This window comes from Coregonus lavaretus, assembly GCF_964263955.1.
Source record: "Coregonus lavaretus genome assembly, chromosome: 24".
In the NCBI taxonomy this organism is placed as follows: Eukaryota; Metazoa; Chordata; class Actinopteri; order Salmoniformes; family Salmonidae; genus Coregonus; species Coregonus lavaretus.
This window is the reverse complement of record NC_140011.1, coordinates 40,460,283-40,476,844: the sequence shown is the minus strand read 5'-3', so window position 1 is coordinate 40,476,844 and position 16,562 is coordinate 40,460,283. Positions and strand designations below refer to the sequence as shown.

The 16,562-nt window shown below is 46.7% G+C and overlaps 1 protein-coding gene across 3 annotated transcripts in view; it reads right to left on the bottom strand.

Moving 5' to 3' along the window:
- The window catches only part of LOC311100329 (CMP-N-acetylneuraminate-beta-galactosamide-alpha-2,3-sialyltransferase 2-like), a 35,472-nt gene that overhangs the window by 2,786 nt on the left and 16,124 nt on the right, over positions 1 to 16,562 (bottom strand). The window contains exon 6 of one of the 3 annotated variants that reach the window (XM_084141213.1): positions 11,587 to 12,275. The exons of 1 other annotated variant lie outside the window; for it this stretch is intronic. In XM_084141213.1, coding sequence (XP_083997339.1) covers positions 12,243 to 12,275 — 33 coding nt within the window. In that variant the 3' untranslated portion in view covers positions 11,587 to 12,242. Of the gene's footprint in view, positions 1 to 11,586; positions 12,276 to 16,562 lie in introns of those variants that run through there. One more of the 3 variants, XM_084141215.1, reaches the window with a different exon arrangement.

Here is a 16,562-nt window from a genome sequence, read left to right as displayed (position 1 = left end):
TCGAGTATCTAAAGTATATTATTGAGTATTGTGAGTATTGTGTATTGTGTGTAGATTGATGAGGGGAAAAAACGATTTAATCAATTTTAGAATAAGGCTGTAATGTAACAAAATGTGTAAAAAGTCAAGGGGTCTGAATACTTCCCGTATGCACATAACATTCCAACTATGACCATAGAAGAGGAAGCAATGTGTTGTTTTTACTGTGCTTACTGAATGAAGTGAGCTGCCCACTCAGACCAGCCTTACTTATTGGCCTTTCTTTATAAACTACATTAGTGTTCCAAAGAATAACTATAAAAAAAGTCAGAAATAAGTTGTACAATACTGCTGATGCAAGTCCCATTAACTAGAAAAGTAAATGTCCTAAAGATGTGTGTGGTTGCTAGCTTGTCTTAAAGTTGTTAAGGTTGTAAAATAAGAAGTGGTGAAAGTAAGGCAGTAAGGTCCGGTATGTCAGAGGCATGAAAAATGAGCAAATGGACTTGAAAACAGGTGGTATGTAATGCAATGCGGTTCAACAAGAACACTGATATTTTGTCAAGGCAGAGATGAGTGGCCGAGGCGCGCGGACAGAAGTGGGGGCATTAATTCTGGCATAATGACAATGGCCAAATGTCATTACACTTTTTGGTGTTTTGTGTAACAGATGTCTCTTTCCATTCACCACTGTTTGGAAGCTGGAAATATGTTGCGAATGGATGAATTTGCGCGAGTAGCCTAGTAAAGGAGCCCTTTGAAGTGATTGTTTGACAATCAGATGAAAACATCATGACTGGTTGTGTTTATGGCACAATAAAAGGTAATAAAATTTTTTATATAAAATAATGACAAATATTTATGACTAGGCCCACAGAGATGCTATTGAATTAATGGGGATTCTAAAAAATTATTATATGATTAGGCCCCGCCATTTAGGTAGAGCGGCAGTTTGACGAGAGCGGCATTTTCCGAGCTAAACTCACCAAGACGTACCTCCAACAACACATAACACCTCACATTATTCTGCCTAAATGCAATGATAACAGCACTAACAGTGCCCACTTTGCCAAGGGCAAGGGCGCAAAATATTTAGCTTGTCCATGCCCAGCGCGCCTCTCCAGGGTGCTGTTGGAGAGACGCAGCGCTGCAGCGCTCCACCAACGCTCCATTAAATTAATTTAACATAAATGATATAGCCTACGGTAGAAAGAGTAGTAGCCTATGTGGTTTTTCTGTAGCCCATAGACTGGAGACCAAATGTATTACAATTTCATGAGACATACACTTTTTCAATCATTGACTTAGTGCGTGAGCAACGAAACTAGTTAACGAAAGTCAACTAAAAAGGCAAGCGGTTAGACATCAGTTTTGGAGCGGATGCGGCATAATCCAACAGAGGTGGACAGCAAATTGTGCTGAAAGTAATTCATTTGAACAATTGTCTTCATTTTAATTCGACCTCACTAACAACAAGAGGGCTTTGTTGGAGCCTATTTCTTCTTATAAAAAAATAAGAGGTAGGGCTACCTGTTTGACAGACGCAATGGATGTCAGTATAGCCAAATCCCCCAATACTGTCACCATGCACTCCTTAAATACCTCCATGTCTGGGAGCGGCTTGGTGTGTTTGGTTAAACCAGGGCTCACATTAAGTGAGGGTATGCCTCTTTGTTAAAGACAAGGGCAAAAAAAGGATACCTATTGTTAGCTTTATTTTTTGAAATAAATCAATTAAAAGTATCCAGATAATATAAAGCATTATATAACAATGCTTAACTCCGTGATGCCTTATTCTAGAAACAGGCTTTAAAATGCCCACAAAATACGTGACTCTGATGCATATGGAGATATATTGATTCCTTCCTATCATGGATGAAGCCTGAGCTGGAATGTGAAGCTAACTAAAGCTAGCCAATTCAATAAAAACCTGAGTACATCTTAGCTAGATTCTTAGTATACCCCTCAGGGTTAACAATAACATGTATCGACGTTTGAAAGGACAACACACCATTACAGATGTCAGCAAGCAAAACATTTAAGTAAACAAAACACAGAACATACATGAAAATCAAAAGGTACAAGTCAAAAAAGTACAATCCTCCACGAGTAGGGTCTGAATTATTTTAAATATATACACACTTACCTGCAGAACATGTAGATGTTGCACTTCTCTAACCCTGCCTCATCTGGCACATTATAAATCGGAGTCAGAAGAACACCAACAGTAACCACCGGCAGAGAAAACGTTTATTTAAGTTCAGGAGTAAATGGATGAGAAATGTGACAGCAGTCATCTATCTCCAGTCCACTTCCCTGAATGAGTCATAAACAGCAACAAGTTATACATATACATTTTAGTCATTTAGCAGACGCTCTTATCCAGAGCGACTTACAGCTAGTGCATACATTATTTTTTTCATACCCCCTGTGGGAATCGAACCCACAACCCTGGCGTTGCAAACGCCATGCTCTATCAACTGAGCTACATCCCTGCCGGCCATTCCCTCCCCTACCCTGGACGATGCTGGGCCAATTGCGCGCCGCCCCATGGGTCTCCCGGTCGCGGCCGGCTACGACAGAGCCTGGATTCGAACCAGGATCTCTAGTGGCACAGCTAGCACTGTGATGCAGTGCCTTAGACCACTGCTCCGGGAGACAACATGTATTTTAAGTATTATTAGGTATTAAGTTGTGTATTTTCAGTAAAAATTGTTATGTTGTACTATTAACTGACCAAATATACACTGAGTATACCAAACACTGAGTTGCAGAACAGCCTCAATTTGTCGGGGCATGGACTCCACAAGGTGTCGTAAGCGTTTCATAGGGATGCTGGCCCATGTTGATTCCAATGCTTCCCACAGCTGTCCTTTGGGTGGTGGAACATTCTTGAGACACACAGGAAACTGTTGAGCGTGAAAAACCCAGCAGCTTTGCAGTTCTTGACACACTCAAACCAGTGCGCCTCGCACCTACTACCATACCCAGTTCAAAGGCACTTAAATATTTTGTCTTGCCCATTCAATTGTCTAAAGGCTTAAATATCCGTATTTAACCTGTCTCCTCCCTTTCATCTACACTGACTGAAGTGGATTTAACAAGTGACATCAATAAGGGATCATAGTTTTCACCTGGATTCACCTGGTCAGTCTGTGTTTTGGAAAGTGCAGGTGTTCTTAATGTTTAGTATACTCAGTGACTCTAGAGTTTACTTCTCCTGTTCTCACCCATGGCCATGACCCAAATTACAGAAATTAGGAGGTGCTGATAGAATGCAATTTATTGCATTATAGTTTGGAAAAGTAAGCCATGCTATCTCCCTGTATTGTCTCTCTGTATTGCCTCCCACTATTCCTCCAGGGATTAAACAAGGCAGAATTGACAGGGCTGTGGAACTGAAAGGCTAAACAGATGGAATACTGAGGAATATTTGAGGCTGCTCAGAGGAGAAAGGGGAGGCCCATCTTCCTCAGTGAATTTCAGAAAAATTAAATAGTGACACATTTAAAAAGTTATCCTTTAAGATACAACTATTAAATATATCATCAAATAAATTGTTGGGAACACACTGTTTTGCAATGAAGGTCTACAGTAGCCTCAACAGCACTCTGTAGGGTAGCACCATGGTGTAGCCGGAGGACAGCTAGCTTCTGTCCTCCTCTGGGTGCATTGACTTCAATACAAAACTTAGGAGAATCATGGTTCACACCCCCTTCCATAGACTTACACAGTAATTATGACAACTTCTGGAGGACATCCTCCGACCTATCAGAGCTCTTGCAGCATGAACTGACATGTTGTCCACCCAATAAAAGGATCAGAGAATTAATCTAGTACTGAAAGAACAAGCCATATCTAGCTAGCACTGCAGTGCATAAAATGTGGTGAACAAATTAATTTCTTCAAAGATGAAGGAGAATCGAGAGGAGAGAGAGAGAGCTAGCTATATTTCATATTTCTTTTTCACATTCACTTAGATAGCGAATGCAGCCTACTCAAACACACGGCTCAAACAGAGAGGGATGCTATGTTAGCTAGCTGGCTTTGGCTAGCTTTTGGCTTTATTAATTATTTGCCACGGTGGCCCGCCGGTGTAACTGCTAAACTGCTTGCCGACTGTACTGCATGATTGTAGCGGGTTTACTAACACATTAGATCTAGTAGCTATGTTGACTAGCTATGATGTTAGCTAATAGGGTGACATTAACAATGTAGGCTGTGTGTAGCGGTTAGCGGTTATGATTTGAAGGTTTGGCTTGGAAAGTTTTTTTCATCTGGTCACAGACAGCTGATGTGTTGTGCACAGAAGTCCACAAGCGAAGGGAAGAGGTGAGAGGAGGAGAGTGCGTCTATGCAAGAAGGAATTCTACAACAAGCAAAATGATCATGCTGTTTGTATGTGGCTGCTATGAAAGTGAAATCTGTTTGCGTGTGATCAGCGGTGTATTCCTTCTGCCAATTCTGTTGAAAAACATTTCTTAAACGGAAGCAAACGGAACGAAACAGGGATAAACATAGCTGAATTTGTCCAATAGAAACTATCGTTTACAACTGTTGGACTAATGATTACTCCCTAGGTCAGTTAGATGCAGGCAAGAAGAGTGTGTAAGGCGGTATTGAATGTGTCACTGTCTGTCACCTTGATTACTCTTCATTTTTCTCTTGACCTATGCATCTACATTGTAAACTTAAATTCATAGGCTAGGCTGTAACAACCTCATGATGGGTATAGGGAAAATTTGAGTATCATGTTGTAGCCTAAACTTATCGATGTTACATTGAGCAGGGTGAATGGATTATGGATGACAGTCATCCAATATGCTGTAATAGAAATAAGGCCATGCTCATGAAAATAATCGTCCTCCCTCATCTTAAATGTCACCGACCGCCACTGATTTACACTAGGATATTTTTTTTTGCTACCACCAGTACATGGACATTGTAATCATAAAACCTAGCTATGGTTATTACACCAAGTTTATATGTATGGTTTATATTATACAGTATTGTATAATGTAATAAAGTTCGCATTAACTTTCACCTACCAACTCATTGACATTGTAGTCATGTACTATGATAAGAAGAGCAACAAGATTGATGTAATAAAAACCTGTTATGAAAGCAGATACTGTATTATTAGGAGACAAGGGATCATCAACAACTGTCTACACCTGTGTGTGTGTGTGTGTGTGTGTGTGTGTGTGTGTGTGTGTGTGTGTGTGTGTGTGTGTGTGTGTGTGTGTGTGTGTGTGTGTGTGTGTGTGTGTGTGTGCGCGCAGCCTATTATCTTAAACCTACAGTACCCTACCGGTCAAAAGTTTTAGAACACCTACTCATTCAAGGGTTTTTCTTTATTTTTACTATTTTCTACATTGTAGAATAAAAGTGAAGACATCAAAACTATGAAATAACACATATGGAATCATGTACTTACCAACAAAGTGTTAAAATATATATATATACAGTGGGGAGAACAAGTATTTGATACACTGCCGATTTTGCAGGTTTTCCTACTTACAAAGCATGTAGAGGTCTGTAATTTTTATCATAGGTACACATCAACTGTGAGAGACAGAATCTAAAACAAAAATCCAGAAAATCACATTGTATGATTTTTAAGTAATTAATTTACATTTTATTGCATGACATAAGTATTTGATCACCTACCAACCAGTAAGAATTCCGGCTCTCACAGACCTGTTAGTTTTTCTTTAAGAAGCCCTCCTGTTCTCCACTCATTACCTGTATTAACTGCACCTGTTTGAACTCGTTACCTGTATAAAAGACACCTGTCCACACACTCAATCAAACAGACTCCAACCTCTCCACAATGGCCAATACCAGAGAGCTGTGTAAGGACATCAGGGATAAAATTGTAGACCTGCACAAGGCTTGGATGGGCTACAGGACAATAGGCAAGCAGCTTGGTGAGAAGGCAACAACTGTTGGCGCAATTATTAGAAAATGGAAGAAGTTCAAGATGACGCTCAATCACCCTCGGTCTGGGGCTCCAAGCAAGATCTCACCTCGTGGGGCATCAATGATCATGAGGAAGGTGAGGGATCAGCCCAGAACTACACGGTAGGACCTGGTCAATGGCCTGAAGAGAGCTGGGACCACAGTCTCAAAGAAAACCATTAGTAACACACTACGCCGTCATGGATTAAAATCCTGCAGCGCACGCAAGGTCCCCCTGCTCAAGCCAGCGCATGTCCAGGCCCATCTGAAGTTTTCCAGTGACCATCTGGATGATCCAGAGGAGGAATGGGAGAAGGTCATGTGGTCTGATGAGACAAAAATAGAGCTTTTTGGTCTAAACTCCACTCGCCGTGTTTGGAGGAAGAAGAAGGATGAGTACAACCCCAAGAACACCATCCCAACCGTGAAGCATAGAGGTGGAAACATCATTCTTTGGGGATGCTTTTCTGCAAAGGGGACAGGACGACTAAACCGTATTGAGGGGAGGATGGATGGGGCCATGTATCGCGAGATCTTGGCCAGCAACCTCCTCTCCTCAGTAAGAGCATTGGAGATGGGTCGTTGTCATGTTGGAAGACCCAGCCACGACCCATCTCCAATGCGAAACACACAGCCAGGGCAACTAAGGAGTGGCTCCGTAAGAAGCATCTCAAGGTCCTGGAGTGGCCTAGCCAGTCTCCAGACCTGAACCCAATAGAAAATCTTTGGAGGGAGCTGAAAGTCCGTATTGCCCAGCGACAGCCCCGAAACCTGAAGGATCTGGAGAAGGTCTGTATGGAGGAGTGGGCCAAAATCCCTGCTGCAGTGTGTGCAAACCTGGTCAAGACCTACAGGAAACGTATGATCTCTGTAATTGCAAACAAAGGTTTTTGTACCAAATATTAAGTTCTGCTTTTCTGATGTATCAAATACTTATGTCATGCAATAAAATGCAAACTAATTACTTAAAAATCATACAATGTGATTATCTGGATTTTTGTTTTAGATTCCGTCTCTAACAGTTGAAAAGTACCTATGATAAAAATGACAGACCTCTACATGCTTTGTAAGTAGGAAAACCTGCAAAATCGGCAGTGTATCAAATACTTGTTCTCCCCACTGTATATTTTATAATTGCGATTCTTCAAATAGCCACCCTTTGCTTTGATGACAGCTTTGCACACTCTTGGCATTCTCTCAACCAGCTTCATGAGGTAGTCACCTGGAATGCATTTCAATTAACAGGTGTGCCTTAAAAGTTAATTTGTGGAATTTCTTTCCTTAATGTGTTTGAGCCAATCAGTTGTGTTGTGACAAGGTAGGGGGGGTATACAGAAGATAGCCCTATTTGGTAAAAGACCAAGTCCATATTATGGCAAGAACAGCTCAAATAAGCAAAGAGAAATGACAGTCCATCATTACTTTAAGACATGAAGGTCAGTCAATATGGAACATTTCAAGAAATGTGAAAGTTTCTTTAAGTGCATTCGCAAAAAGCATTAAGCGCTATGATGAAACTGGCTCTCATGAGGACCGTCACAAGAATGGAAGACCCAGAGTTACCTCTGCTGCAGAGGATAAGTTCATTAGAGTTATCAGCCTCAAAATTCCAGCCCAAATAAATGCTTCACAGAGTTCAAGTAACAGACACATCTCAACATCAACTGTTCAGAGGAGACTGTGTGAATCAGGCCTTCAAGGTCAAATTGATGCAAAGAAACCACTTCTAAAGGACACCAATAATAAGAAGAGACTTGCTTGGGCCAAGAAAGATGAGCAATGGACATTAGACTGGTGGAACTGGAGTCCAAATTGGAGATTTTGGATTCCAACCGCTGTGTCTTTGTGAGACGCGCTGTGGCTAAAACGGATGATCTCCGTATGTGTATTTCCCACCGTAAAGCATGGAGGAGGATGTGTTATGGTGAGTTTGTGCTTTGCTGGTGACACTGTCTGTGATTTATTTAGAATTCAAGGCAAACATAATCAGCATGGCTACCACAGCATTCAGCAGCGATACACCATCCCATCTGGTTTGGGCTTAGTGGGACTATCATTTGTTTTTCAACAGGACAATGACCCAACACACCTCCAGGTTGTGTAAGGACTATTTTACCAAGAAGGAGAGTGATGGAGTAATTCATCAGATGACCTGGCCTTCACAATCCCCCGACCTCAACCAAATTGAGATGGTTTGGGATGAGTCAGACCGCAGAGTGAAAGACAAGCAGCCAACAAGTGCTCAGCATATGTGGGAACTCTTTCAAGACTGTTGGAAAAGCATTCCAGGTGAAGCTGGTTGAGAGAATGCCAAGAGTGTGCTGTCATCAAGGCAAAGGGTGGCTATTTGAAGAATCTCTAATATAAAATATATTTTGACTTGTTTAACACTTTTTGGGTTACTACATGATTCCATATGTGTTATTTCATAGTTTTGATGTCTTCACTATTATTCTACAATGTAAAAAATTGTACAAAAAAGAAAAACCCTGGAATGAGTAGGTGTGTCCAAACTTTTGACTGGTACTGTTTTTTTCACATACACCATGTGCATGTCATTTATAGGTGCATGTATTGCATTGAATGCAAGAGTGTTTTGCAGTAGGTTTTTGTTTGGAGATTGAGTTAATTGCTAAAGCCTGTATCTGTATGGCCACATTACCTCTGCGTTTTCATAGTTGGCGCTACTGTTAAGCCATGGCGAGAGATTCTAGACGTTTCATAGACTGTCCTCAGCGCTCCCGCATGCACAGTAAGATCTATGACTGTGGCACCAGACACAGATCAGATAAGATCTCCACCAGTCCTGAGAGAGAATGCCATGAATCTCGCCTGTCTAAGTAATTATTTCTCTCTCTCTCTCCTGCGATATGTTTATACATATCCCTGATGTGTGTGTGTAATGCCATTCTATTTGGCTATGTACAGATCCTGTTGTATTGCTGCATTACCATAGTTAATACAGTGAGGGAAAAAAGTATTTGATCCCTTGCTGATTTTGTACATTTGCCCACTGACAAAGAAATGATCAGTCTATAATTTTAATGGTAGGTTTATTTGTTGGATGATAAACTTCTCAATTATCTTGAAAAAAATGTATACTTAACTGGAAATCAATATCCACCATCGTTAAGACAATGGAAAAATTATATGCTTCATTATCTAAGTATTGAAAGAGCGTGGGAGATGTCCTCAAATTGCACCATTTTGTTCATGTGGCAGAGAGTAGTGCAGGTACTGGAGATAGGGGTGAGAACAGGTGGGTCTGGGCAGGTGCGATGTTGATGTTTGTGTGCGTCTGTATATGTTTTGTATTGTTTGAAAAATATATAAATAAAAAATAAATGTGTGTGTGTTGTGAGGCATCTGCAGGACAGGAAGAAAATGAGGTGAATCCCCACCGCCCTCAGCCATTCAACGTTTTCCACTTGGACCACTTGGCAGAGAAGGAAGGTTGATCTACTGAGTGCAGGCTTCCCTTTATTCCATGGACTCTTACAGCAGAAGTGTGTCTGGCCCTCAAAGGCCCTCATTGTATACTCCTGAGTGGCACAGTGGTCTAAGGCACTGCATCGCAGTGCTATCTGTGCCACTAGAGATCCTGGTTCGAATTCAGGCTCTGTCGCAGCCGGCCGCGACCGGGAGACTCATGGGCGGCGCACAATTGGCCCAGCGTCGTCCAGGGTAGGGGAGGGAATGGCTGGCAGGGATGTAGCTCAGTTGATAGAGCATGGCGTTTGCAACGCCAGGGTTGTGGGTTCGATTCCCATGGGGGGCCAGTATAAAAACAAAAAACAAATATGTAAGAAAGGCAAAGCTGTCATCTGAGACGGAGAGAGACAGAGAGGAAAGAGAAAGAGAGAGGGGGGAGAGGGGGGGAGAGAGAGGGGGGAGAGAGAAAGAGAGAGAGGGGGGAAAGAGAGAGGGACAGAGAGGGGGGAGAGAGAGGGACGGAGAGAGCGAGGGAGAGAGACAGAGAGCGAGAGAGACAGGGAGAGGGCGAGAGAGAGGGGGAGAGAGACAGAGAGGGGGAGAGACAGAGAGAGAGACAGAGTGAGCGAGCGAGAGAGAGCGAGAGAGAGAGAGACGGGGAGGGGGGGTGTAAGAAAGGCAAAGCTGTCATCTGAACTCACTCACAGAACATGTTTGGCTGGGGGAATGCAGAGAGAGAGACGTCAATAACAGGGTCACGTCCAAGATCATAATGCTGGTGAGGAACGTTCTGCAACATAACCTCAGTTCACTCTTCTTGTTTTGAGGAACATAAAAGCAAATGACAGGTTGTATTCTTCCTGTCCCCCCAGACCTCTACATCAGCACCTTCTTTGACTCCAAACTGGCTCAACTGGTCGAAACAGACAGTTCAAGGACAGACTGACAACAAGAACTAAAGTAGTGGTAGTGGTTTACCTTCGTTTGAGAGAGGCGTCTTCTGCAACTAAACTGTTACGCCATAAACAGAGGTGCTTCCCTGATAGGCTGACACTCACTGACTCACCAGAGCACAAACACTCGTAAACTCTGGTGAGTTTGTGGCATTGACTGGTGTTATGACTAATCAAGCATCCCCATGAGATCAAAGATGTTACTCAAAATATGGGCCATCGTGATCTGATAACATCGCTATGAAGTCCTACCATTTCACTTTGGCCCAACAGACTTCTGGTTTCGATGAAAACACAATAGGAGAGCTACACATAACTTGTTGTGTATGGAAATAAAAGGTGAAAATGTGATGATTATTTTTGTATTTTGTTAAAAATGTGGGGTTGCTGCAGTTTCTTATTATCTAATGGTGAGAAATGGAGATTAAGAGCACTTCTAAAAGGCAGAGCACCCAACGAGGGGCATACTCCAAGAGAAGTGCACCACTATTATTGCTCCACTTGTTGCATTCAAGAGCTGAAGAGAAAGGTTGAGAGGGATTAAGACACCGTGGAGCCAGCGCGATATGGGTCAGAAAACATACCTCAATGCAGGGATGGGATATGCCACTGTCCTCGAAATTGTATTCGCTCGCTCGTTCTCAGGCAGCTACCTACTCCCCGGCTATTTCCTCTGTATGGAGGATCAGCGCATGCGCAGCAACCGCCAGCTGTTAATTCCGATTAACCCGTGCTGGAAACAGACAAAGCAGCAGACAAGACACCAGAGGAGAATACAGCGCATTCGGAAAGTATTCAGACCCCTTCACGTTTTCCACTGTAGTAAAAATAAACTATTATACAAGGAACTGAGCAAACATGTTGTGAAAGATGTTGTGCAAGACCAGGGGATCAAAACATGTTGTGCATTATGTTGTGAAAGAACTGTTGGGGTTGGAGCCTCTTTTCTCATAACAGGAACATACCGTTCTCATGAACAAACACGAGACTGAAAAGGACACAACGCCCTGCACATTGCAACAGAATGCGATAACAGGACAACTCCCACACCTCAGGCCCCAAACACTAGTTCCTCCTCACGAGTTTTCCTTGACACACAGACATTTCATTTTTGCACGCTCACTCACACTCCACTCCCCTTCTACTGGTCGGGTGCCAAGGGCAGAGGACTCTGCCGTGCACCAATGGGGCTTCTACTCTGGTGTCAGTGGGTGCTGTAGGTGGGTGTGGTGCAGGAATCAGATGCAGGACGCAGAAAGATAAGTCCAATAGACTTTAGTGAACAGCACACTCAAATTCACGAGTCAAACGCCCGGAGGCGAGAAAGTCCGCACACAGGCGAAAACCAAAAGGCGCACAAAACAGTGCGTAAATAACCTCCTAAACACAGAGGAGGAAAATCCGAAATGCACAAGGCAAACAGTAGCGCACAAAACACGACAGCGAAACAATAACACACAAACACAGACACACACAACGAGAACTAAATAGAACACTAACGAGGACTAACTAGACACAGGTGTACAACATCAAGACCAAACCAAACGAACATGAAACATAGATCGGTGGCAGCTAGTACTCCGGAGACGACGAGGAGGAGGAGGAGCAGCCTCGGCCGAAACCGTGACAGTACCCCCCCCTTGACGCGCGGCTCCAGCCGTGCGCCGACCCCGGCCTCGGGGACGACCAGGAGGACGCGGAGCAGGGCGCGCAGGATGGTCCCGGTGGAACTCCGACAGGAGAGATGGGTCTAGGATGTCCCTCCGCGGCACCCAGCACCGCTCCTCCGGGCCGTACCCCTCCCACTCCACGAGATACTGGAGACCCCCCATCCGGCGTCTGGAGTCCAAGATGGACCGAACGGTGTACGCCGGAGCCCCCTCGATGTCCAATGGGGGCAGAGGAGCCTCTCCTATCTCATTGTCCTGGAGTGGACCAGCTACCACCGGCCTGAGAAGAGACACATGGAACGAGGGGTTAATATTCTTATATTCAACAGGTAGATGTAACCTATAACACACCTCGTTCAATCTTCTCAGGACTTTAAAGGGCCCCACAAACCGCCGACCCAGCTTCCGGCAGGGCAGGCGGAGGGGTAGGTTTCTGGTAGAGAGCCAGACTCGATCTCCGGGTGCGTACACCGGCCCCTCACTGCGGTGGAGATCGGCGCTCGCCTTGTGACGAAGGACGGCCCGCTGCAGGTGGACGTGGGCAGCGTTCCACGTCTCTTCCGAGCGCCTCATCCAATCATCCACCGCAGGGGCCTCGATCTGGCTCTGCTGCCATGGTGCCAGAACCGGCTGGTAACCCAATACACATTGGAAAGGGGTTAGGTTAGTAGAGGAGTGGCGGAGAGAGTTCTGGGCCATCTCGGCCCAGGGAATGTAACGCGCCCACTCCTCAGGCCGGTCCTGGCAATACGACCTCAGAAACCTACCCACATCCTGGTTAACACGTTCTACCTGCCCGTTACTCTCCGGGTGGTACCCCGAGGTAAGGCTAACCGAGACCCCCAGACGCTCCATAAACGCTCTCCACACACGGGAGGTAAACTGAGGGCCTCGATCAGACACTATATCCTCGGGGACCCCGTAATGCCGGAAGACGTGGGTAAATAGGGCCTCAGCGGTCTGTAGGGCAGTAGGAAGACCCGACATAGGGAGAAGACGACAGGCCTTAGAGAACCGGTCCACAACGACCAGGATGGTGGTATTCCCCTGAGAGAGGGGAAGGTCTGTTACAAAATCCACCGAGAGGTGGGACCATGGTCGTTGTGGAACGGGTAGGGGCTGTAACTTACCCCTGGGCAGATGTCGGGGCGCCTTACACTGGGCGCACACTGAGCAGGAGGAGACATAAACCCTCACATCCCTAGCCAAAGTAGGCCACCAGTATTTAGTGCTAAGGCAATGCACTGTCCGGCCAATACCCGGATGTCCTGAGGAGGGTGACGTGTGAGCCCAGTAGATGAGTCGATCCCGAATCTCGAGCGGAACGTACCTCCGACCCTCAGGACATTGTGGAGGGCTGGGGTCGGTACGCAACGCTCGCTCGATCTCGGCATCGACCTCCCACACCACCGGTGCCACAAGGCAAGACTCCGGTAGGATGGGAGTAGGCTCAACGGACCTCTCCTCCGTGTCATACCGCCGGGACAGTGCATCTGCCTTGCCATTCTGGGACCCAGGGATGTACGTGATTTTAAATACGAACCTGGTGAGAAACATACTCCATCGAGCCTGGCGAGGGTTCAGTCTCCTCGCTGCCCGGATGTACTCCAGGTTCCGATGGTCAGTCAAAAAGAGGAAAGGGTGTTGAGCCCCCTCAAGCCAATGCCTCCACACCTTAAGGGCCTGAACTACAGCTAACAGCTCCCTGTCCCCAACGTCATAGTTACGCTCCGCCGGGCTGAGCTTTTTGGAGTAAAAAGCACAGGGGCGGAGTTTAGGTGGCGAGCCGGACCGTTGAGAGAGCACGGCCCCTATACCAGCCTCAGACGCGTCCACCTCAACCTGAAAGGGAATTGTGGGATCCGGATGCGCCAGCACCGGAGCCGACGTAAACAGGTCCTTCAGTCTCCCAAAGGCCCTGTCCGCATCAGCTGACCACTGCAGGCGCACCGGACCTCCTTTCAGAAGGGACGTAATGGGAGCTGCCACCTGTCCAAAACCCCGGATAAACCTCCGGTAGTAATTCGCAAAGCCCAAGAACTGCTGCACCTCTTTTACAGTGGTTGGAGTTTGCCAATTACGCACAGCGGACACACGATCCACCTCCATACTCACCCCTGACGCGGACAACCGATAACCCAAAAAGGAGACCGATTCCTGGAAAAACAGACATTTCTCTGCCTTGACATATAGGTCGTGCTCCAACAGCCTCCTCAATACACGTCGCACCAGGGTTACATGCTCGGCTCGGGTAGACGAGTACACCAGAATATCATCAATGTACACGACCACCCCTTGTCCCTGCATATCCCGGAAAATGTCATCTACAAAGGATTGAAAGACTGATGGAGCATTCATCAACCCATATGGCATGACAAGATATTCGAAATGACCTGACGTGGTACTAAACGCTGTTTTCCATTCATCGCCCCCCCTAATGCGCACCAAGTTATATGCGCTCCTGAGATCCAATTTTGTGAAAAACCGCGCCCCATGCAATGACTCCGTCATGGTCGCAATCAGAGGGAGTGGATAACTGTATTTCACAGTAATCTGATTGAGACCACGGTAATCAATGCACGGGCGCAACCCTCCATCTTTCTTTTTCACAAAAAAGAAACTCGAAGAGGCGGGGGAAGTGGAAGGCCGAATGTATCCCTGTCTCAAAGATTCGGCTATGTAGGTCTCCATAGCTTTTCTCTCCTCTTGAGACAAAGGATACACATGGCTCCGTGGGAGCGCTGCTCCTGCCTGGAGATCAATCGCACAATCCCCCTGTTTATGGGGAGGCAACTGCGTCGCCCTAGTTTTGCTAAACACAAGAGCTAAATCCCCATATTCAGGCGGAATGTGCAATGCGGGCACTTGGTTTGGACTTTCCACCGAAGTCGCCCCCACGGAAACACCCAGACATCGCCCCTCACACTGAGCAGACCACCCATCGAGAGCCCTCTGTTGCCACGAAATAGCAGGGTTATGGGTGCTTAACCAGGGAATCCCCAGCACCACTGGGTACGCAGGAGAGTCGATCAGATACAGCTGTATAGTCTCTTCATGACCCCCCTGCGCACACATCCTAAGTGGCGCTGTGACTTCCCTGATCAACCCCGACCCCAACGGACGGCTATCTAAGGCATGAACGGGGAAAGGTTTGTCAACGGGTAGGAGAGGGATCCCTAACTCTAAACAAAACTTTCGATCAACAAAATTCCCAGCTGCGCCTGAATCTACTAGCGCCTTATGCTGGGAATGAGGTGCAACCTGTGGAAAACCAACAGGTATACAAAAGTGCGCAACAGAAAGCTCTGGGTAGGTGGGGCGTCTACTCACCTGGGAGGCCCCCCCAGTGCGTGGCCTGTTGTCTTCTCCCCCGGAGAACCCTCCCCAGCACCTGGCCGCAGTGTGCCCTCCACGACCGCACTTGGTGCAGGAGACAGGCCCCCTCGGGCTCCTCCTACTCCGTTCTCTAGCGCCGGCACCCCCGAGCTCCATAGGGCTCGGCTCGGAGGTGCCGGAGGGCGGAATGGACGGACCCCCCTCGGGACGTCCACGGGTGGCCAGCAGGGTGTCTAAACGGATGGACATATCAACCAACTGGTCGAAAGTCAGATGGGTATCCCTGCAGGCCAACTCTCGTTGAACGTCCTCCGGGAGGCTACACCGAAAATGGTCAATGAGAGCCCGTTCATTCCACCCTGCATCCGCCGCTAGAGTCCGGTACTCCAAAGCAAACGCCTGTGCGCTCCTCCTCCCCTGTCTCAAGTGGACTAGCCGCTCCCCCGCCGCTTTGCCCTCAGGTGGATGGTCAAACACGGCCTTGAAGCGGCGGGAGAACTCGGCGTAGGAGATGGTGTTGGCGTCCATCTTCCTCCACTCAGCGTTAGCCCACTCCAACGCCTTTCCCGAGAGACAGGAGATGAGGGCGGAAACGCTCTCGTGTCCCGAGGGCACCGGGTGTACAGTGGCCAGGTAGAGCTCCACCTGCAGGAGAAACCCCTGACACCCGGCAGCTGCGAGAGCCCTCGGGAGCGAGAGCCGAATCCTCCTGGGTTCCGGACCTGGGGCTGGTGGACCGGCCGATGGGGTGGACAGGGTAGGTGGAGGTGTGGGTACCCTGCTGGCTTCCCATCGGTGCAGGGTGTTGATCACGTCCTGTAGAGCGGTCTCCAGTTGTCTTATCTGGCCCTCCTGCCAATGGATATGCTCCTCGAGCGACACCGGTGTCACAGCCGATCCTGCTGATTCCATAATGGTGTGTTATTCTGTCAGTGGGTGCTGTAGGTGGGTGTGGTGCAGGAATCAGATGCAGGACGCAGAAAGATAAGTCCAATAGACTTTAGTGAACAGCACACTCAAATTCACGAGTCAAACGCCCGGAGGCGAGAAAGTCCGCACACAGGCGAAAACCAAAAGGCGCACAAAACAGTGCGTAAATAACCTCCTAAACACAGAGGAGGAAAATCCGAAATGCACAAGGCAAACAGTAGCGCACAAAACACGACAGCGAAACAATAACACACAAACACAGACACACACAACGAGAACTAAATAGAACACTAACGAGGAC